Below are 23,533 nucleotides of genomic sequence, written 5' to 3'. Positions count from 1 at the left end.
TGGAGCTAACCCAAGGACTTTCTGTAAAGAGCTAACTTGCAGCAAAGTAGAAGGTATTACAGATTATTATTATTATTATTATTGTTATTATTATTGATTCATGACTTCAGCTAGGCAGTGTCAGAATACTTTATTACTGCAAATTGCATATTTCTAACAGTATGTCTGGAGTACGATCAGCTAATTAGCGTCTCTTTATTTGCTTACTGTGCTTTTTCTCCTAATTTCATTGCTCTGGTTTAACTTAGCAGGCAGCTAAACACTACACAAGTGCTTGCACCCCTCTCCCCAGTGGGATGGGGGAGAGAACTGAGGGGAAAAACAAGTAAAATGTGTGGGTTGAGATGAAGACTTTTTAATAGAACAGAAAAGGAATGGATAATAATAGTAAGAATATCCAAAACAAGTGATGCACAGTACAGTTGCTGCCAGCCGATGCCCAGCCAGTTCCTGAGCAGCAGCCCCCAGCTGGCTTTCTCCCTGTGTATATACTGAGCGTAACACCCCATGGTATGGAATATCCCTTTGGCCAGTTTGGATCATCCTGGATGTATTTTCTGCCAGCTTCCTGTGCCCCCCAGCCTACCTGGAGGTGGGTTGGTGTGAGAAGCTGAAAACTTCCTGACTTAGTGTAAACCCTGCTTGCTAAGAGATCAGCATGTTGTCAACATCACTCGCATCCTAAATCCAAAACACAGCACTGTACCAGCTACTAGAAAGGAAATTTGATATTACTTCCTAGACAAAACCAGGACACGTGTACATGTAGATTGTGATGGAAAATTCAACTTTTTTGTTTTATGTCTCTCTGAGTAAATAGATTCCTTATGTCATTTCATAGCCCCAGATTTTCTTCTGCCACCCAATAGAACTTGTGTGGTTACTGTGAAGAATATCATTCATGTCCTAAAGTAACTGAGGTCACCACTGGCAGCCTTCAGAATAATACAGGAGCAGCTCCAGTGTCCTGAAGTAAATGTCATAGAGTGTTGGGACACCCAGAAGTGTAGGCCAGGTTTTAACAGCAGGAAGAGGGAATTTAGTAGACTGTAAGTAATTTCATGTCTGCCCTATTACCAAAGCAGACAGTATGAGTATGGGTGAGTGATTTGTACTGGAGGAAAATCGATAGGCAGAGAGGCAAGATGTTTGGTTTTGAGACAAAGAGGTGGTTTTTAACAAGTGTACTATTTTCTTCTGCTTGGTTGACAAAATGTAGAGCCTCTGATGGTTTATAATATGTTGGATTATAGTCTCAGCTAAATGGATTTAAGGGATATTTCTAAATATCATTAGTGATTTAAATAATGGCATGTTGTGAGTGGTTTGGGTACAGAATACAAAAGAATTTATAAACTTATGAAAGCCATTAAAATACATCTGATTGCAAATGAAGATAATCAAAACTTAAACTTTATTTTCTCCAAATAATTATTTAGTGTTTTTTAACATCTTTCTTGATTTATTGACATTTTTTTTCCACTTATCCATTATGTTCTCTTTTAAGTGGTGGAAGTTGTATTTTTATTTATAGATACATTTCTTTCTTGTCTCTCTAAATTGCATTTTAATGGAATTTGATTTTTCTTTTAGCATGTGCAATATTATTTGACTAATAAAGCTACCTAGAATGTAGAAGAATGAGGGAAAAAAATTTGTCACAACAAATGTGTCCATTTATTTTGCATTGGAAACAAGTTAATGCATGCATTGTTTTGCATTGGAAACTGAATGCATGCAGTTTCATCTGAGATAAGTCCGTCAAGATTTTAAAACTGGTAAATCTGATTTTTGCAAATGACTGCTAACCTAAAAACAGAACTGAGCAAAATAATTTGCACTGGTTTTTCCAGTGCCAATTGCTTTTCCTACTTTGACTGACTGATCTGATTTTAGAGAGTCATGGAACATAGAACCAAAGAACAGTCTCAAGATTGCTGCCCCTTTTTCCTGTGGGGACTTCAATTTATCAGATGTCTGCTGGGAATATAATACCACAGAGAGGAAGGAGTCTAGGAGGTTCCTGGAGTGTGTGAAAGATAAATTCCTAATGCAGCTGGTGTGGGAACCATATAGGAAAGGTACCCCACTGGACCTGTTGTTTGCCAAGAGAAAAGGACTGTTGTGTGACGAGAAAATTGGAGGATGCCTTAGGCACAGTGGTCCTGAAATGATAGAGTTATCAATTCTCACAGAAGGAAGGAGGGGGATCAGCAGAACTGCCACCTTGGACTTCCAGAGGGCAGATTTGGGCCTGTTTGGGAGACCTGATGAGAGAGACGCTAGGGAGACAGTCCTGAAGGACAGTGGTGCCCAGGAAGGCTGGACATTCTTCAGGACAGAAATCTTCAAGGCACAGGAGCAGGCTGTCCCCATGTGTTGGAAGAGCCAGCAGGGAAGAAAATCAGCCTGGCTGAAGAGAGAGCTTTAGAGGGAACTCAGGAGAAAAAAGAAAAACAAAAAAAAGGTAGAGTTTACAGAGTTTTTGACCTGTAGAGGTAAGGGCAGACTATGCCAGAGAACTCCGTGGATGTCAAGAGGTGGTGCAGAGAGAAAAGTAGAAGAGCCAAACCCCAGCTGGAACTTTATCTGGCTACTGCCTTAAAAGAAAATAAAAGATGTTTCCATAGATACATCAGCAACAAAAGAAGGGCTATGGAGAATCTCCATCCTTTGTTGGTTGCAGAGGTAACTGTAGTGACCAAGGATGAGGGAAAGGCCAAGGTATTTACTGCCCACTTTGCCTCAGTCTTCATAGTGAGACTCCTCTGGATACCCAGTTCCAAAACAGAAAGTTCTCTGTACCCAGTTCCCTTCATGAGAGCACCTGGGTTCTTGCTCAAGTGTAGGTTAAGTTGGCCCATACTTGCATGATGACTTGTGCTTCAAAGGGGCGTAAAGCTGTTAAGATTCTTCTAACAACTCTTTTGAGAACATAACTCACACCAAGTAAATTTTTTTAAAACCACTCTTTTAGAGAAATGAGTTTCTTTCTCTTATTCCCAGCATACCTGATTTGGTCACATTAATGGAAAAAATCTTACTTTGCTTTTAGTCCCTGGTCTATAGAATCCTGTCAGTGTTTCTTTTTGCTCTTTCATCACTTAGGTATTTTAGCAGCCATGTTAAAATTTTACATGTGACAGTTATCCAAACTGAGTAAGACCTTTTCTCACTGGATATCCTAATGAAGTTTGTGATTGACAAGGTGTGCCAGCAGCTTGTTTATGTTTCTATGTATTAGGGAGGAAAAATGTCTGCATAGTGATTAAACAAAAAAAAAGTTCAACACAGTAATGAGAAAAGAGAGGCATGGTTTTCTGACCAAAATGGTAGTTTGTAGCTGAGATAAGAAATGCGGAAAAAAAATAAAATTGTCAGTTCTGTCCAGCAGAGATGTCCTACTTCTTTGTAGGTGTACAGTGACAGAATTGCAGTTTACAGTATCTGGTTTTCTTCAGCTGTGCAAAGAAGGCAGATAACTTATTTTTTCTTCTCTGTATGTAATTGCTGGTTGTATTCTGAGTGATAATAAACTTTAGGATTTTTTGAGTTAATTTCCTATTTACTGAGTGTGTGGTGTTCTCTGTAATCTACTTGGAAAGTATGAAAAAGTCAGGGCTGCAGGCAGCTAGAGTGCTCCAGAGTCCAGGGTGGTTTCCTCGTACCCTGGTGCAGACACTTGTTCTGGCCTGGAGCTGCATGACCCAGAGTCACAGCCAAACAGGCATTGCACATTTTCATATGATTTTGTGGAGCAATCTCACAGATTTGTGATTGGCCTTACTAATACCTCTTTCTAGGGGGAGTTCAATTTTGGATATTATTTCAGTGACCACATACCATTTTGCCATTATATTATTTTAAGCTCTTTTTTATATATTGCCTTATTCTGTCAGAATCATTTTATGCTTGAATAGAGATGTCAGTATTTTAAGAGCATTTTAAGAGTATAAGAGTTTTTTAGTGGAAATACGTGCCATTTTTGGAAAATCTTGAGGTATAAGAACATAGTTTTGGATTTGGGTCTCATGGTATAGAAGTATCTCCATTTGACTTAAGTATTGTATATGTATAAAATATTTTGGAAAGACAACCAAAGCACTCTATTTCAAAAATATCAAAACATAGCCATTAATTACCCTCAGAACATATTTCTCTGAAGTTTTAAAACAAATGGAAACAGTTTTATCAAATACTTTGATTTCTTAATAGTAACATTACCCAACTGAAAATCATAGCATCAAAATTCTGTTACCTTGTTCATTAAAAGTTATTATCTTTGGTTTTGATAGTTCAACAGTGATTGTCATTTTCCAAATACATTTGTTTTACCCTTGTAAAGTTGCACTCTTCTTAAACAATTCATGATATCTGTGCATCAGGTCTGATGTGATTTTCTTGGTTTCTTTTTTATATTTCCTTTTTTTTTTTTTGCAGAGCAGAATTTTGAATAGTAGTAACTTGAAAGGAGGGTTTGGAGCACATACGGAACATACAGAGTTCTGGAAAAACTGAAATTTAATATTTGGAAGACAAATGGATGGGGGCTTCCTCAAAAGACTGATCTAATGTTTTGGTTATTTTGTTTTAGTATAGGCACCCAAAATGAGTAAATCTGCTGTAGCCACTTGTTATTCTTTGTGTAGCACAGAAAAACAGGGATATATTTCTTTTTACATAAAATTTAATTACCAGTAGTGTTTGTTAGAGAACTAATGAGAGTAATAGAAAAAATACTGCCTCTGGCAGTGGCTCATACCCATACGCATATGCTTATGATTTCTAGTAAATGAAAAGCACTTTGTAATGTAGCTATAGCATTAAAAATGGATTTAAATGCTGTTCCAGCTAACCTACTCCTTTCCTTACTCTTGGATGTGGCTTTAACACTTATTTCCTCTGTTTTCATCTCTTGCTGCCCATGATGAAAAGATGCTGACCTGCTAACATCCAGATGATTCAAGATACAGTAGACACAGGCTATTATAATTTCAAGCAGTCTTTAGAAGATCAGCATTCTGGATTTAAAAAAAATTAAGTAATTTACAAAAGAAAAGAGGAAACTGCAATTGACAAGGCAATGTTTCGAACCACTTGCTGCAGTAGTGGATGACAAGGATGCTCTCTGAACTACCTCTTCAATAAAGCTCTTCCCATGAGTTTTGGGGTTCCCTCACCAAGAAAGTCCTAGATTATACATAGTTCTCTACTTTTCAAAAAAATATGGGGATCAGAGGAGACTCTCTTGGTTGTTTTCTTGTCTTTGTGAATACTTAAGCCAGTTGTTCCAAGACTGTTTTGCACAAAACTCAGTAGAAAAGTGTCCTTAGTGAGAAATATTCTTGGGGATTCTTCTTGATACAGTTTTTTTCTCAAGAATGAAGATGCCGCAAGTCATCCAGACAACATTCTGGCTAGGTGGCATTATGATATATGGCCTTTTCCCCTTACCTGTTATTTCTACATTCTGTTCTAGTCTAGTCTATTCTATTCCTTTTTTACCTGCTCTCCATATAAAATTCTACCATTCTTCTCAGGATACAATGCAACTGAACATTTAATATGATAAAAGAATTCAGTTGAGTCCAGTTGCTTTCTTCCTGAACAGAATTTCGTGCCAGAAATAAATCCTTAAAGCATTCTTCAGGAAAATTTGAAAGTCCTGTGCTGGGAATGGTGTTCAGAGATCAGGACTCAGTCCAGTCCTTACACGTTTTTCAGCATCGTGTTTGTTACAAAGTCTTGGAAAAAGCTGTTGCTTAGATACTTCTTTTCTTAAAAAAACTTTTTAAATAAATAGCAATTGGTTAAATCTCATTATAGTTTCTAAAGAGGCCTATGCAAAAAGTAGTTATGTGTGTATGCATGCATATATGAGTGTATTGGTATCAAGAAGTCTAGAATTCACTTCTGCTCAATCCCAGTAACTCTCACAAAATCATTGTTTAAAGCAAGCTGTGAATCCACTGTGGAGACTAGAGAGTATATGAGTACTAGAGAGTATATAAGTATAAGATTGGTGTGTCAGTCTTATTAGAAAATAATGTCCATCAGCAGGTCTTGACAGTCTTTCTGAGTCTGGCATATCCTTGTCTGGAACCATTAAATCATTAGCTTGTTTAAAAGTAATATTGTCTTATTTTTACTGCCAGAGAAAGTGCTTGTCTGAAAAAAAAAAAGTTAAAATATTTTCCTGAGACTGTAATTTATTCTAGTATATTGTTAGTAATCACTAGTCCTTTATGGTAGCAAAGCTTTTATAATTAAACTTCTGTGACTTTTGGTGCTTATGAAAATAATTCATTGTTTCCCAAAAGTTCAGTCTTTACAGAGTTGTCTTTATCTCTGTCTGGCACAGGGTGTGATTTCTGCTAACTAGGATTTGCTTGCAGGATACACATGGCATTGTTGCTTGGTAGTGTTTATTTACAGGCATTATATGTTTCCCCAACAAACATACAGATTATCACAATACTCACTGGTAGTCACACAGAGATGCAAACATCCATTCATTGTTTGCCTAAGCAGGAGGGAGAAATGTGTGTGCAGATTTCCACAGAGCCCTTGGTGTTGGAGAAAATTGGTTTATCTTGTGAGGGTTACACATTGTGTGAATGTTAAATTTCTGCAGACTACGTTAGAATAGCAATGAAAGAGCCAAATGTGGCCGGGGTGGGTGGTTGGGGGTGTGGTTCAGAGCCATCATTTATTTGCTTTGTTAGTCACAGGTAGAAACGGGAGCTAAAAGTGGAAGGGGCTAGGTACAAACCATCACATTTCATAAAGTTTAGGATTGAATTAATAGAACTAATAGGATTCTTTGTGAAACAACAATTCATTCATTCATCCATCCATACAAATATATTCAGTGTTTTTATTTATTTAAAAAACGTCAGACTGCCTCCTTCTCAGGAAAATGTTTTAAAGTCAGTGCAGCTCAAATGAAATGCATAATACAGTCCTTGAAGCTTATAGCTTAAATTATACTGACAATGTCAAATTGAACTGTATTCTGTTGCCATGAAACTAACCTGCTACTAAGTTTCAGAAAGCATCTTTGACTCATCTAAAATATCACATCATTTTTCTAGTACAATAAGTTAGCAAATAGGTTTTCAAATTAATGGTCTTCATATGTAAACTAGTTTTGAAGGGAAGAACATTGATTGATTGATCTAAGTAGTTTATCACTGGCCAAAATAAATTAGATGTCTCACTCAGATCCCTGATCTGACTAATTTACAGTATGAAAATAAATGTTCAAGTGTTTTGTTTACACAACCATAATAAGCAATGCATTTCATGTAGAACGCTAAATAGGCTTCTTGATTTCCAGAGCTAGTGAGTGCATTTTTAAACTACATTTAATTTGCTATTTTCAGTTCATAATTTATACCCAGAATTGCTGCCCATTATTTGCAGATTTTGCATGGAAATATATGAATATTTATCAAACTACTGGTGGCACTCTTACAGTCACTTCCCAAAGCAAAGGCAGCATGGCATGAACATAGTTCTACAAGTTACAGCAATACAGGGTTGGACATAAAAGTATACTGTACAAATAGCTGCACAAAACTCCTTGTTCTGTGAACTAGTGGCAATGCTTACTAACCTGCAGGGACTTCGAGGCATGGTTCTGGGCTTTTATTTCCCAAAAGTTGTTGAAACTCTTGAAGGAGAAATTCTCCATCAGTGCAAGTTATTGCTGCCATTAGCTGGGATCGCTTCCGCAACTTGTGTTGGTAATTTGTCCCTACATTGGGAACTTTTTCTGCTGCTCTGTGGAGGGGAAGGTCATGTCTCATGTGAAAGGGAAGGTAATCTGCCCTGGTCATAAAATGTTACACTGAAAACTTTATGATAAATAGATCACTTCTAATACCTCCTTTCCTATCCTAATATCTCCTGCAGTAACCGTAGCCAGGACTTGTCTGAGTTGCTGAGTTTTAAGCCAGATGTTAATTCCACATTTAGAGTAAATGTTATCTGAGAAGAAATTCTTGCAGCCAGCAGCCATGTGCTTATGGGAGGAAAAGAAGGTGGTGTTTATTCTGTTTTCTTTTTCCTTGCTTGCCAACAGAGGACAGAAAGTGCTGCCATCACTCATGTGAGTGACTATTTCTCTGTAGCTTTCAATTAGCTATTGAGTATTATCTGGGGGTTTTCATAGCCCATTTTTGGCTTGACATGCAGAATATTTTTTTATATTTAAATGTACCAATCTGAACCTAGTCTTATTAAATAGAATGTGTACAGATACAGAAATATAATATAGTAATCTTTTTTCATTCATAGTGTTAGACTCCTAGAGACAGTGCTAAGAGGTTGACTGGAGGACACTTTAAAAACTATTGACCTTAGCGTAGCCTCACCTGTAAATTTTGATGTCTATATGTAACATACTTGGGCTTGCCTAGATTAAAAGGTTTGTCAATGCTTCTGTTCTTTAAAAAGGAAAATTGACTGCTCTGTCTTCCTGAATACTTCTGATCGCCTTTATTGTTACAGTAGTTAAACTGCTTAAGTGCACAAAAGATCTGTCAGCAGGTTTATTGAATGACTTCTGTTCACTGGACTAGAATACCTTGAGTTTTAAATTTAAACTCAGTTTTCTGTCTGATATTAAAGTATATCTTGTCAGATCTAAGTATTGCATCATATGCTGGGATGTACAGTTTGGACAGTAGGAGTGTGTGCACCACAATTTTAGAGGTGGAGTTCATACATAGCCCAAAGTAAACATTTTGGCTGGTAGCTGTTCTTGCTTCATGTTTGGCAGATCTATTCTATGTTGTTATTTTTTTTAGAGTAACTGTAGGAAAAATAGTGGGGAAAAGCATGTAACCCTTTTTTTTCCTTTTATGTGAAGTAGCTTTGAACAACCTTGTGTTACTTCACTTAGGTTTTAGTATTGCTTTGATTCCTGTTTTACTGCTGGACTTCAGAGAAGTGCATAGGATCTGTGAGTCCTGAGAAGCTGAATTTACTTTACCAGAGCTAGTGGACGTCTTGGGTATGTCTTATCTGATCACCATCATGCCCCAAAGATAAAGAGCTGTGGACATGTTTTTCCTAACTTCCCTGCCAAGGGTCTGGCTTTTTTAAGTTCTCCCTTGTGCTGGTAGCACCTGGGAGGTGAGAGCTGTGGAGTGTAGAAAGTCAGGGTGGGCAGTTCTGGCACATGCAGATGCCAGGTGCACAGAGGTGCTGCGTTAATAATGGGGATGCAGATCTGCTGTGCTTGCCTGAAAACCTCAAATCTGCCTCACTGCATGGTGCATCAGTCATTCAGCTTTACCCAGCAGAATATTCTTTTTCCTTCAATCCTTGCCTCTGTTCACCGTGGGTCCTGCTGCTCTTTCTTCATGGGAGAAGCTGCATCTGGTTTCCTGTGGGGGAATGAAGTGACACCCAGAGTTTGTTACCTTTGCATTTCTGGGTTACTATTCAACTCAGGATGGGGATTTTAGCCTCTTTTTCTTTAGTCCTGATGTAATCATCTTTAAAGTCTGTGAAGACTTCCATATCCTATAACTAATTAAATAGAAAGAATACAGAAGGTAATATCTAGTTCACTTGACTTTCTCTACCTTAGGTAGTGTTCATAGTGTAAAAAATAACCCACATTTCTTTTTTTCTGAGCCTTTGGTAATAATCAGAGTAGTCTGGATCTGAGCTTCCTCAAACATTACATGCATTTTCCAAAGGCATATATTTACAATACAAATGTCTGAAAACAATATTCAGCACTTTGTTGTCTGCACAAAGTAGGATGCTGATTTTATTATAAATTCCAAATTTACTATTTTAGGCTCTAGATTTGACTAATAGGCTTTGCATATATTAGAATTTTATGTGCTGCTAATTTCAAATATCCATCATTGTTGTCAAAACTGGTGTAAATTTGCTAAACTAAACATGCAGTGCTTTCCTATAAATGAGGGAAGGTCACTGAGCCAAATGGTGGTAGCAAGTCCAGTGGGGGATGTTTGTCATTACTGACTGAGTCATAAGGAACAAAGATTTTTTGATAAGCTGGTAGAAATGGATGAGAGAATAAATTTTGGATGGTAATTTAAATATTTTTAAATCCTGTAACTTTTAGTATGTTGTACATAAATAGAGCAGGTGGTATGTTACTTCCTTCATGTGAGTTGTTTAATAAATTGTATTTGTGGTTTATTGTTGCCTTAGTTGTGAGATAACTGGACCCTATCTAATTTCAATGCAATTACTTCCACTTGGACCTATGATGTTTATATCCTTCTGTCTCAGAAATCTCAGGTTTACTTGGGCAAAAATCAAGGGGCAAAATTAACTATCTTTATTGCTAGAATCCTAGGATCACTTTTGCAAAGCAAAACTTTGTTAGGAGTCTGTTCAGTATACTGAAAATTACTGGTCTGTAAAAATGGCCAAAACACCTTTACCTCAGATGACCTTCAGAGAACTGTTTCTCTAAGTCTTTTGTAAGTAAAAATATCTCATTTATTTTAAAACTATATGCTGTTAATATATTTCTGATACTTGATCCCTTTTCTAAGGAACTGGCATAATTTCCATATTAAAATAATATATGTCCTGTAACTAGATACTTACTATACTTTCAGAATAATGCTGTGCTTCAGAAATTTCCTATCAAAATCTTACCATCATCCAGATCAACCATACTGCAATCCAAGTAGTTAGAATATCTCAAGACTTCATGTCCTGCTGCTTAATTAAAATATCCTTAGCAACTATTGCTTCATCAAAGGCAAGTCAATTTCATGTCAAGTGTGAAATACTTGCATCCACAAAGGCTGATTAGCACCCAGTGCTTCCCTAAATGAAATTACCAAGAGGTGCAATATGTTTAGCCTTCTTCAGGGTACCCAAGTCACAGGATCACAGAATCTGGAGAATTGGCATGGGCCCACAGGGATCATTGTCCATCTTCTGGCTCTGCACAGGACCATCCCCAAGACTCACAGCATGTGCTGAAGAGCACTGTCCAAACACCTCTTGAGCTCTTTCAGGCTTGGTTCTGTGACCACTGCCCTGGGGAGCCTGTTCCAGTGTCCAAACACCCTCTATGGGAAAAACATTTTTCTAATATCCAACCAAATCTCCCCTGATAACTCCAGACTATTCCCTTGAGTCGTCACTGGTCACCACAGAGAAGAGATCAGTGCCTGCCCCTCCTCTTCCCCTTACAAGGAAGCTGTAACTGCAATGAGCTCAGTCTCCTCTTTTCCAGGCTGAACAGACCAAGTGACCTCAGGCACTCCTCATACAGCTGACCCTCAAGGCCCTTCACCATCTTTGTTGGCCTCCTTTGGATGTTCTCTAATAGCTTAATATCTTTCTTGTGGTGACTAAAACTGCACACGATATTCAAGGTGAGGCCATACTAGTGCAGGGAGAACCTCAAGCCATGCTGCAAAGAGAAATGTTGGTCACAGCACTGTACTAAAAGTAATCTTTCCAGAAAAATATTGTAGTGGCTATACACAGCAGGCCAGGCCTTTTTTTATGAACTGTTCAGAAACAGCAGCACAGCAAATGGAGTGGTATATATCTGTCTCAAAAGGAAGAAGAGAAAAACCAGCCTTGTCAGGTTTTGAACTTGTCATTTCAAGGCATTCCCTGCCTGGTAATTGGACTGCTGAGCTACCCCGGTGTCCTTGTTGTAGAGTAGCTGGCAAGGCTTGGCAGTGAAAGCTCAGCAGAGAGCTATTACTCATTTCAGGCCATCAGGACACTTTTCATCTGCAGCAAATTCAGGTTATAGTTCCTGCAGCACACCCTTGCCTGGTGCCTCGTTAACTGAACAACTTGTGCAGTTGGGTCCTTCACTGATAACCCTCTTTTTTAGCCTCTTCTGCGATATAACATTGAAATATTGGAACTCCAATTAAGATTAAAAGAATGCTTTCATTTGGACATCTTTACTTTTTTCTTTTAACCCTGACCTCCTGAAAAGCACTCCCTTCTGCAGAGTTTCCTTACACTTAGAATTAAGCCAATAACTGTTTGTATTTTAGAAATACAGCTACAAAAATGTATGTTTCAGTGAATTGCAAAAACAATCATCGTTAACTATGAATAGCACCAATAGTGTTCTGGGGAGAAGAAAGTCTTTGTGAACAGAGCTGTGTGCCCTGGCAGCAAGGAAGACCAAGAGCATCCTGAGATGTATCAAGAGTTGCTCAGCCAGCAGATTGATAGGAGGGAGATCACATCTGGACTTCTGCATCCAGTCTTGCCCTCCTCAGCCCCCCAGCAGGAAAGGCACAGACAATCTGTAGGCAGCTCAGCAGGAGCCACCGGGGGGGCTGAAGCACTTGTCCTGTGAGCAAAGGCTGAGGGAGCTGGTCTGGTTCCTACTGCAGAAGAAGCAGCATTGAGGGACTCTGAGAGCAGCCAGTACCTCGAGGTATCCAGAGGGGCCTGGTAGGAGAAAAACTGATAGCAGATGTAAAGTATAGAAGAGAGGCTCTTCAGATGGCTTTAAGGAAAGCTTTGTCCCCACAAGGGCAGTCAAGCAATTGAGCTTGTTTTCCAGGCAAGGTGGTCTGGTCAACATCCTGTTTTTCAAGACTTGACTGGACAAAGCTGTGAATAATCCAATCTGATGCCATCACTGACTCTGCTTTCAGCAGAAGGTGGGACTAGAGACCTCCTAGACACATTTCCAATGTGAATGATTCTGTGATCCTATTGATCAGGTGGTCGTCCATGCTCTCTGCTTTGAAATGGGTACAGACACAAACTGATGAGAAGATATAGTCAGAAAAAAGAAATTCTCTTTTTCTAAAAACATGCACAAATCTTTCTAAAAATCTAAGGGTTTAGGCTGAAAAAAGAAAATGGAAGGAAACTCTTGGAAAAGGTTCAAGTTTTTATTAGACATTTTGATATCTGAGATGCAAAATTGCTTTAGAAATAAGCTACAAATCCTTGTATCTGATCATACAGCTTGTATTAGGTGCACTGGGTTATAGTCACCCTCTCTCAAATGTATTTTCTGATGTTCATCAGTCTTTATTCCTATTTTATGTTCTTTTGGGTTAATCCTCTCCCATAAATTATCTCTAGTGCTGTTCTATTCTGGGCATACTTCTTAGCAATGGCGTTGGAATTCATGTTTTGTATGTTAGCCGAGAAACCAAGTGGTGGCTGGTAGGTTTCTTTCTGTAGGCTTTTTTGTGAAGATTGTCTAGTGACTGTGCATTGTCAGAAAATTCAAGAAAATAATACTGAGTTTACCAGCAGTCTAATTTTTGTTTTTCTTTACTTTTCTTTCCTCCTTTCCCAGCATCCAGACACCACCCTGACATCCCCAAAGAGATCCTGGTTGCAAGTACAGGCTTTGCTTTGAATTTTAGAAAACGGGAAGATGTAGTAGTTGTTGTTGTGCTGTAACTTGAAGTGGCAGTCTGAAAGCGTGTCTAGTGATGGAGTTTGAGGCACAACTTGTTGATAAAAATGTGTTCACGTCCTTCTGTTGGTCTTGGGTTTAATTAGACCAGTCACAACTACTTCCCTGTGAGTTACTTACCTCTCAGTCTCAAACACACACCTGTTGTCAAGTGTTTATTTTTAAGTGTTAGATAGTAATTACATGCAGGTTTTGCTTCACCTTAATTGGTGTCTTTTAAGACATTTATAGAGGAAAAATATTGTAAATACATATGTACACACATATATGGAAATTACATGTTTGCACATATATGCATCTAAATAAGCATTCCCTCAGAAGTAATTCTGTACATGAAGACATCTTCACTAATGCTAGTAAAACTTGACTGTGAGCTAAAATTTTTTCTACAGATGATTAAAAACTTTCCCTTTTTAAATGATATGTAATGCTGAAAATATAGTTGGGCAGATCTCATCTAGTGCATGTTTTGCTAGTAATAATGGGAAATTCTGAAAATTCATCCTGTTGCTACCATAAGTTAATAGATGTTAGTTGGAAGGCAGCAGTGGTAAGAAAATACAGTTTGGTTAAAGCAAACAGACATTTTATGAAAAGAGTTCCTCACTTGATGTAATGCTACTCTATTGTAAATGAGCATTTCACTTTTGCACATTGTGTCTTTAAATAAAAGCATCATATTCTTCATTCCAGAGCTGTTAACCCCAGTGGGCTTCCTAGAGCTTGGCCACTTTTCACTTGCCTTAATTTATTGAATATAACTGAAGCTAATAAGGAAAAATGCATTTTACTCTAGACCTTTTTCAAAAGCCTTGAATATGAATATTCTAACCTGGTGGCCCCTTCCCTCGTGATCTGTTTTGCTTGCACAGATTGTGTACCACAACTGTATGTCCTCTTCTGTCTTCATGTGTGTGCTCAATGGCCAACAATAATAATGTAATAGCCATTGTGTTCCACAGTGTGGTGCCTGTGACTATAATGTGACCTATTAATAAGTTGCACTTGTTGACAGGCACAAAGCCAAGATGTCAACATGTTTGTAAAGATGTCTTGGAAAGGTGACTTAAACTTTTAGCATGTTGTGATACTGGTGAATGCAAAGTGGTGCTGAGAAAAACATTGCAGGTTTATTTTGAAAGCTCAGAACTGTGTACTTAAGCAAGTATGTTTGTGTGACATTTCAGCTTCTTTTCATTTAGCGGAGCACAAAGATTTTTTGGTTTTTTGGTCAGGTGTGAGATAAGTAAACATTTTGAAATAAAATATATAAGTCCTCAAGCAGTTATTATTTTCTGAAGTACCTGGATTGTGATTTCATTTTTCATTAGTAGTTGTTGTTTCAGATTTACTTCTTGTAGACTTCATTTTCATGAGGACACATTAGTCTTTTGATTGTACTTCAGGGAAGAGAGGAACTCTTTAAAGGATACTGGGCCAAAGACTGCTTTCTCTTTAGTTTTTACTATTATTTGGTAGCACTGTAGTCTCATAACATGAGCAGGCAGTGCCCAGTGCCTGAGAGTCTGTAGTAGTGCTTTGCCCTGGCCTTGTTCTCATATTAATGCCCAACGACCCCTGCTTTCTGCTGATGGGCATCTGTCGCCTTGTGTCGCCATCCACCTGCAGTGGCTTTGGTCTGCAGCCATCACACCGAGTCTACTGCCCATCGAGGACATCATTTTGGTTTAATTGGGAATTAATTGTGTGACAGATGCACGTAGGTAGGGATCACAAGAGGTGTTTTGAGTGTGCATATGTATGAGAGCTGAGTGAATATAGTCAACTGTACACTCTTGCTTGGGTCCTGTTGTCACAAGTCACTGGAGGAGTCTTTGCAGGAGATAAAGTGAAAGATATTCTCTGTTCAAATTTTAGTGCACTTGGATGATAAAAGCAAAATATCTTGTTGTGTCTTTCAGCCATTTTTTAATATCTGTTTTCAAAAAATGGGTGAGAAAAATAATGAATGGTGAAAGGTAGTTTAAGATTTAATTTAAATGATGTTTCTTAATGAATACTACTGCACTAGGAACTAGGCTTTTCCCACAGTTCCATGGGAGCTCCTTGAGTGTACTGTATCCAAAACTGCTTTCCTATTCTGTTTCTCTGGAGAGTTAACTTGGTACCTTCTCACCGAAAGGTCCTCTTTATTTGTGTGACTTGCTTGGCCTTCATAATGGGATCAATTGCAAACTCTGTCCATCAAAATCAGTACTGCTGTGTTCCCACCTCCTCAGTGATGTTGCTCCAGTTCCATGGATAGCTGATGAAGTTACTAATCTGCAAAAAAAGCCCAAAACAACTGAAAATGAAGTTAACTCTTGTAATAGGTGGCCTTCTATTTCCCAGGTTGGACTGGCTCAGCTGGGGCCAAATATCAGACTGACTGTGCTGGTCTAAAGGGGACAGAGGGAGGGTTTGTGTCTGCCAGGGCGGTGAAATTGCAATATCTCTTCTCCACTTTGGCTTAAACTTGTTGCAGTTTCTTTGTGTCCCTCTGGGTAAATAATCATCCATAAGGTACAGCCGTCGTTTCACTTGCCAGTATTCTTTTCAGCTCTCACACTGTCTGCAGATAGTGCTGCTTTTAGGACAGTGTAAAGTTCTATGAAGACAACCATGTATTCTCAGCCACTGGCATTTCTAGGTGTGCCTTCAAATGTCACAGGCTTGGGTTTGGTGTGTTACATTCATGGAGCTGAAAATGCACTCCATTAGAACAGCTGATCAGCAGACCAGTCTTCATCGGCCAGAGGGTCTCTGAGCAGTGCTCTGTGAAAAAACCCCAACAGATGCAAGTCTGAATGAACAGGTTTTGCTCAAACATTGTTGCTTACACACACTACTGTGCTTTCAGAAGGGCTTAGATTTTCATAAACTTGAAGCAATATTGCATTTCTTATGGTAGTTCTAGCTTTTAATGCATTCTCAGTTCAGAAACTGTTGAAATGTAGAGTGTCGAGGTGCTGAATTGACACTGCTCACAACTGTTGTTGCACGGAAAAAGCTGTTGTTTAAAAGAAAAAAACACAAACATACAAAAAAAAAACCTTCCTGTATGTTTATATCTTGGCTTAACACTTTTTACATAATTTTAGAGAATTTGAATGTTGGTAAAATATTTCCCTGACACTTCTCAATGGGGAAGAAAGGATATTTTAGCAGTTATTATAATATTGGGTTTGAGCTTTGAATTGAGCTCATCCTTCTTATAAGTGATACATTAAATCTCTCTGTAACTTTGGTAAAGAGTAGTGCCAGGCTATAGAGCTAGTCTTTGAAGTGTGTTTAGAGGTATGGATTTAGCTGTAGAATTAAGATTGTGTTAAAGCCTGTGTAAAGTAACTTCCTTTGGGTGTTAAAACTCATAGAGATTAAAAAATTAGAAGGTAAAAAAATAGAAGGCAAAACCAGTGCAACTTTGTGATTATAGATAAAAATTGGTCTGTTTTCTATGTACATTTTTTTCTAAACAATTGTTGGGTATAATTAGAGGAAGAGAGAGAAAATGGAACAATTAACACACCATATGTACAAAACAAAACAAAACAAAAAACCACCTTCAGTCTGTGGGTGTTAATACTTGAACAACATTTGGTTTTGTCCCATCTATCTTTTTTATGTAGGTAGCATTTACTCATTTATATTGCATTTTCAAAGACTTGTACCCACTAATAGATACATGCTGTTGTTGTTGTTTTTTCTTTTAAGCTAAATATATATATATTTGTTGTTGTATCTCCTGGAAACCTGTCCTTTCTTTCAGAAAATATTACATGTTTTGCACAGTTTAACCCTACATATGTATTTGGGTGATTTCAAATCTCTCCATTATCAAGCAACAGAATTATACTATATAGTAATGACTGGGGGTTGTTTCTTTTCTAGAAGAAATAATCAGCTTCCCCTTCATGTCTTGCTAGGACAACAGCTGCAGATGAGATTGAGCTTCCATATTTAATACATTCTATTAACTTCACACATCCAAACACACACTGGCTCACTCCCTGACGCACCCCAGTGTCACATTAGAGGTGAGCAGGCCCTAATTAAAAGCAGGCACCATCTGCCGGAGTGCGGTGGCAGAGTGGCACTCCACAGCCGTCCTGAGTCCTGTGATTGAAATGTTTTATTTATGAGCTCGAAGACAAAACACGCTGCTTGGCTGCTGAAAGCTGCATTAGGAGCTGGATAGCACCATCTAATGGAATGGAGTGCCACTGGCTATTCATCTTTCCTCTTCTTCCTCTCTCCTCATTCTACTCCCCCAATAATTTTATTTTTCAGTCTTGTCCTTGGATTTTCTGTGATAGTGTTTCAGACGATTTTGTCTTTCGTGTTCCACTTTTATACAAGATTGGAAAGGGTTGTTGAAATATTAAACTAATTGTGGGGGAATTTTGTGCAGCCTTTTGTTTCCTTCCAGTGCCACGCATAGGGTTTTGCTTTCTGTAGCAGAAGTGATACTGATGTGATGTGGTGGTACAGAAGAACACAAGGAAGATAGATGAGCAAGATCAGTTTACTGCATTTTTCCAGTACCTCCCAAAGACCCATGTAATACAAGTATCCACTGCTCCATCTGAAAACTCTGTTTTCATATGGAAATTGACCCTAACTGGGGGGGAGGGAAGGCAGGATGACAGTACACCTCACACTCTATGTAAGTTCTTTACTGTGTTGAAAAGAAAGGGCAGGATTTGGGGAAAGCTGCAGCTTTGGACCTTCCTCTTTGCAAGCAGAGATCATAACCTCTTCCAGCTTGCAGAAATCATGTTCTCTTATTGCTTCTTAGTGGGGAAATGGATGAGGAGGTGTTGGACTGAGGGGTGAAATACACTTTGTCAGGAGAGGAAAAGGGTGACAGGGAAGGAGCCCTTTTTGTGTTAATTGGTCCACCAATCTGCTTTTGTTGACTACTAGATTACAACACTGCATCTAGTAGAAATGCATATTGTTACAATGACCTTTTGGATATGCAGGTTAAGAATAGTCACACTGATTCAAAATAATCTGGGGAATGATTTTCTGGTCCTTAGCCTTTTTGTAATGTTCTTGAGTTTTGCAGTATTCCATGCTGGGTATCCAGCAGTGTGGCTTCAGCACAAACAAGCAGTTAGGACTGGACTGAAACTTGAAATATGACATTTTTCCACAGTAACATCTAACAGAACCTCTTTTTTTAAAATTATAGGATCTGGTCGCTACTTCAACTCGGGCAAAACAAAACCCTGAATAAAATTATATGTGTCTAAAATTGAGCTAAATAAATAAGTAAATATGGGAGGTGTGCATTTTATTTTTTGTATCAGCATGTTTTAAAGAATGTTGAAATTATATAAATCATGGCACATCTATGAATTACGTGTCCTCTTATTGTTTGTGTTTAGAACATACGCCATCAGAAGGATAAAAGATGCCTTTAGAGAAAACAAGAACATAACAGACTCTGAAAAAATAGAAGAACTACTGAACAAAGCCAAAGCAAACCTACAGATTATTCAACGGCAGGTATGTTAGTTTCTCTAATTTTTTATGGGAGATGTTCACTACTCATTCAACTGTCTTATGCCACTAGAGATGGAAAAAAATATTTCCTTGCTAAAGACATCTCTTGATAAACATCAGTTTTTGTCTGAATTTGTCTTTCATCATAGGTTCAGAGGGGTGACTTTGACTGACTCAAAATAGTCTCATTTTCTTCTGTGTTTGTTTTTTCCCATCTCTAGATACAGTGTTAGAATAGTAACAGAACAAGAAAATCCTGAAGTGAATTAAGTAAATACTGGCTAAATGTGTCCAAACAGGGTGATAAGTTCTTCTTTGGAAAATTTGAGTCCCTGGCAATATTTTTCTTCAACCTTGTCTGAGTAGCATTTATAGCATCTCTGTTCCTTTCACTAGGTACCATGTGGCTAAGAAATGAAGTAGACTTGGTTGAAACTTCAGATACTTTTAAAATTTCTCGATCATACTCACTGTCTCTCTAAAGTGACCACTAAAAATTGGAAGAAGCAAGTTTCTATGCTTGAACTCTCTGTGAGAACTTACAGTGCTTAAGCTGCTCCTCCTTGCAAAATCTGTGCTTGCTGACACCAGTCAGAGCTCAGTTAGTACTTTTATTAAACACTGAATGAACATGTGCACCTGCTCCTCCATGGTTTGCTTTAATATGGCTCTTTAAACAACCAGCAGGTCACTTAGCTGGGTTCTTATTTTAGTAGGGAGCTGGGCCCTTGGATTTGACAGTTAAGTATGGATGCTTAGGTACAAGATTTTTTTTTTTTATTTTCATCTCCCAGGGTGTTGTTTTGTGCTACCATAGTTTTGCTATCTTTTTTTAACTCAAACACTGCTAATTTTTTTATTTAAGTGTTTCTCAAAGAAGCAATTTGGATTGGATTGTTCCAATGCAATTACATTTGAATGCTGGGGTGTTTTTTCTCAGATCTGTAGGTGATAATTGGCATTTTCAGCTCTTCTAATTCTTGCTGAAGATAAAGTCTTGCTAAATAAAAACTTTCCAATTTTTTTTCCCAGCAAAACATGATTCTACTAATCTGAGTCCTAATAGGTCTGGGTCAGATTTTAGAATAAAACTCTTTCCTCTCTAAGTCCTGTGTAAACTCAGATTACCTTGTTTCTGTAGATCCTAAAAAAAAGATATTATTTCTCTAAAACAGACTTTACAGGCTGGACTTTGTCTAGGGTAGGAGTCTTGCCTTGTGCCTTTTTTTAAGCTTTCTTTTAGCCTAAAGATTTTCCCTCAGCATCAGTCAGCATCTTTCTGTTAGGCATTTATTACTGTGTCACTAGGATATACCAGAATAATTCAGAATGACCTCAGTTATTGCTAAGCCTGGAGGGTTTTGCTTGTTTGTTTCAAATATCAGCTATTTAAGGGCGTTCTCCGATATTAAAAGCCAAATTGCTGAAGTTGGTTTTAAATCGGATCACTGTCATTCCATGTAAGAATTTCAGGGAAAATATACTTGAAAAGCAAGGAGTATTTAAAACACTGACACAACTTTCCATTTTTAACACTGCTAAGACAGTGAAACTTAAGTTGAAATATCTCTTTAATGTTGCACTTCTAGACATTTTCCAGAGAAAGTACAATCATGCTGCATTCACTTCTGGAAGGATTTATCTTACATGTTTTCAAGAGTAATGGATAATAAATGTTATTATACAGTAACATAATAAGCAGTGGAACTTTTTAACAAAAAATAATCAGATAGAAGAAAATTATTTTACCAAGATAATTTTTTGACATGCATCCCTGCAAGAGTTGATTGTTTGGGTACTAAAGATTTTTTTTTTCCTAAAAAATTGTGAACTGTTGTGCTTTGCAGAACTTCTGTTGTGTTTTGGTGTCATCTCACTCCCATCTGTAAAGCAAGAGATAAATGTAAAAATAGCAACACTGTCTTAAAAATTTTTCATCAGGACTATTAAAAACCTGAGCATCTAAGTTCATATTAATATTTATTTGGTGTCAAATTTCATCATGCTCGGTCGAAAAAGTTCATTCTCCCTCTTTGTTTAATTGAAGACCTAAGAAATGAAGTCATCTGACATTATTAAGACTTTATATTTAAAACTAACCAAGCATAATATAAAGTGCTTTTATTTTTAAATGCAGAAGCACTGAAGCAAACATGAGATCTAGCATACAATTTTTTGCTAAGTTTGGGGTTTATTATGGTGTGGTTCATCTTGGTATTGCTGACTTTTTTCTAGTGTGTCAGTAGAAATTAAATAATATCCCTCTTTGCTGACCATTTGATGTTACTCTAAAATCAAATTTATATTCTCTTTGCATTCTAATTTATGGTTTAGTCATCAAAGTGACCATTGAAGTGTAAGGTTCATAAATAACTATTTGAATCAACCTAGTGGGAAATGTGAAGTAGTGACAGATTACTGTCATTTTGTTCATGTCAGTCACTGTACAGTTTGCTGGAGTGTTATAAAAGTAGCTTTATAATGCTGAAAAGCATGGAGGAACATTAATCTCCAGCTTAGTCCTCTCTGCTTATTATTGGGTTTGATTTTTTAATAGCCTGGCTAACTGAAGGAACAACTCATTTTCAACTCTGTTTGCAAAGATTTTTGTGGGTGTGTGTTTACTGTGTAAACAACAGAATTTTGTTGTTTACACAGTAGTTGTTTTGTCTTTCCTGTAGAGAAGGGTGTTGTGAGAAATGCATTGTCACAAATAAGTGTGAAATAGAAAGTTTTAAGAAGTTTTGAGGTGAAGTCTGGAAGGTGTTATTAGCATAGCTGGGATTGTCATAACAGCCATTTCCCAGCTATGCTAATATGATTTCATTTGTGAGTTTCTATTACTATTAGTAATGTTAGTATGTTAGTGGTAGGGGAATTTCCACTGAAATGTACTGCTGCTGCTGAAATTTAAGATTTATGAAAGCCCCTTTGAAGATTGGCTAATATTAAGTGTTTTGAAGTTTTCTTTATGCCATTCTGTCTCTCGGGTTTTGAACTGAAAACCTAACAGTGGAGTTCAAAAGCAATAGTAGACGTGTGTGCTCTGATTAAAGCCTTGTTTTCACTTACAGGATATCTCATTCTTCTGTAGTGCTTTCTCCTCAGTTTTATATTGTGGCTGGAAACTGCCAGTCATCTTGTCCGGCTAAGAAAGATTATTCTGTTTTTCTTGGCAGCTCTGAGCCTTTGTTATCAATTTTACTGGTTTTAACATCACACAACTACAGTACTCTTCAATAAAAGGGTTTTAATATTTCACAGCTTTTGTTTGTCTCTTTAAATAATCCAAACTGATGAGATGCAGGTTTGCACAAACCTTGGTCAGGAGACAAGAGATGCACCTTGAGTGTTGAGACAGTCAGGATTTGGGAATCTGCCTCTTTTACAGCTGGCTGGTCATCTGTGGTTTTTAAGGGAACAGATAAACTTTTGGGTCTGAGCTGTTTTTCCTTAGGCTTGACCTGTTACAGTTCCCTTCATGAAGGAATGTGGTGTTGATACAGGAAACCTCAGCTGGAAAGGTTCCACTGATAATGATAAAAACTAAGTACTTGCAGCATTTTTCATGTTTGCAGCATGTTGTAAAGTGCATTCTAATCCTTGAAATATGCATTGCTTGTAGTAACTTCAGCTCCATTTCTCTTAATGAAATGCTACATGACTGTGCTTTGATAAAAGCCCACATCATACTTAGTGTAAGATTTTGGTCTCATATTCTTATGTTTTTCCATAATCAAAATTCTTAGTGTGGTCTTGTGCTGAAACTTGTGCAAAATAAGAACAAATCTTCTGGATCTTTTATTTTTCAGCAAGCCAAATTGCCAGTGCAGCTGTATATAGCCTATATGTGCCTTCTTGAGGTGTTTATTAGCAGTATCTTATCTTGGCAATATTTTGAATTTGAGTAACACTTGAATGGAAGTGGAAATTAAACTGAATCGGTGTACTAATACAGCACTCATATTATTATGAATTAATGACCATAAATCCATAAGGAAACTTTCTGCTAATCAAAATAACATAAATATTAAAGCATGTTTAATAAATATTAGCAAGACAAGCAACTTCAATTATAGTTGCTATAAAAAGTGAAAGGTAGAAGTACTACCCTAGTTTACTGCACCTGGTTTGAATTGACTGCTTGGCCTTTGCGCAGCAAATATTCCTATATTAGTAATTGTCAAGGTGTATTACTTCTGGACTGAAAGCATTTTGTAGAGTATTTGGAGGACTGGTACCAATTTACACAGTTGTGAGTTTGTGACATTGGAATTGACTGTGTGAAGGAACTTCCCAAACTTTAAGAAATGTTCTGGGTATCTGAACAAGTGTTTATACTGCAGAGCACTGTAGGCTGGATGCCCTTTGCAGGAGAATATTCATTTTGAAAACTCTTGTTAGTATTAGATTTAAGCTACAGGTTGTATTTATGTCTAAATTTTATGAAAATGTAAGAAAGTTGCAAAATGCTGTGTAATGTGTTTCATTACATTGGCAGCATTTCTGAGGGCAAGAGGAAAGAATAGCTGGAAAAGCCCTTTGAACACAAGGGGCAGCACCACACTACTGTTCAGGAATGGGTATAGTATT

At 37.6% G+C, this 23,533-nt stretch overlaps 1 protein-coding gene across 1 annotated transcript in view; it reads left to right on the top strand.

Annotated features, from left to right (window-relative positions):
• LYRM4 (LYR motif containing 4) overlaps positions 1-23,533 on the top strand; it is an 86,203-nt gene that overhangs the window by 2,138 nt on the left and 60,532 nt on the right. The window contains exon 2 of the mRNA XM_054284697.1: positions 18,823-18,943. Coding sequence (XP_054140672.1) covers positions 18,823-18,943 — 121 coding nt within the window. The remainder of the gene's footprint in view (positions 1-18,822; positions 18,944-23,533) is intronic.

Source organism: Melozone crissalis, unplaced genomic scaffold (genome assembly GCF_028551555.1).
Source record: "Melozone crissalis strain CALT ecotype California unplaced genomic scaffold, PUWL_Pcris_2 ptg000042l_1, whole genome shotgun sequence".
NCBI lineage: Eukaryota > Metazoa > Chordata > Aves > Passeriformes > Passerellidae > Melozone > Melozone crissalis.
The sequence above is the reverse complement of the archived record's forward strand: the minus strand, read 5'-3'. Positions and strand labels throughout refer to the sequence as shown.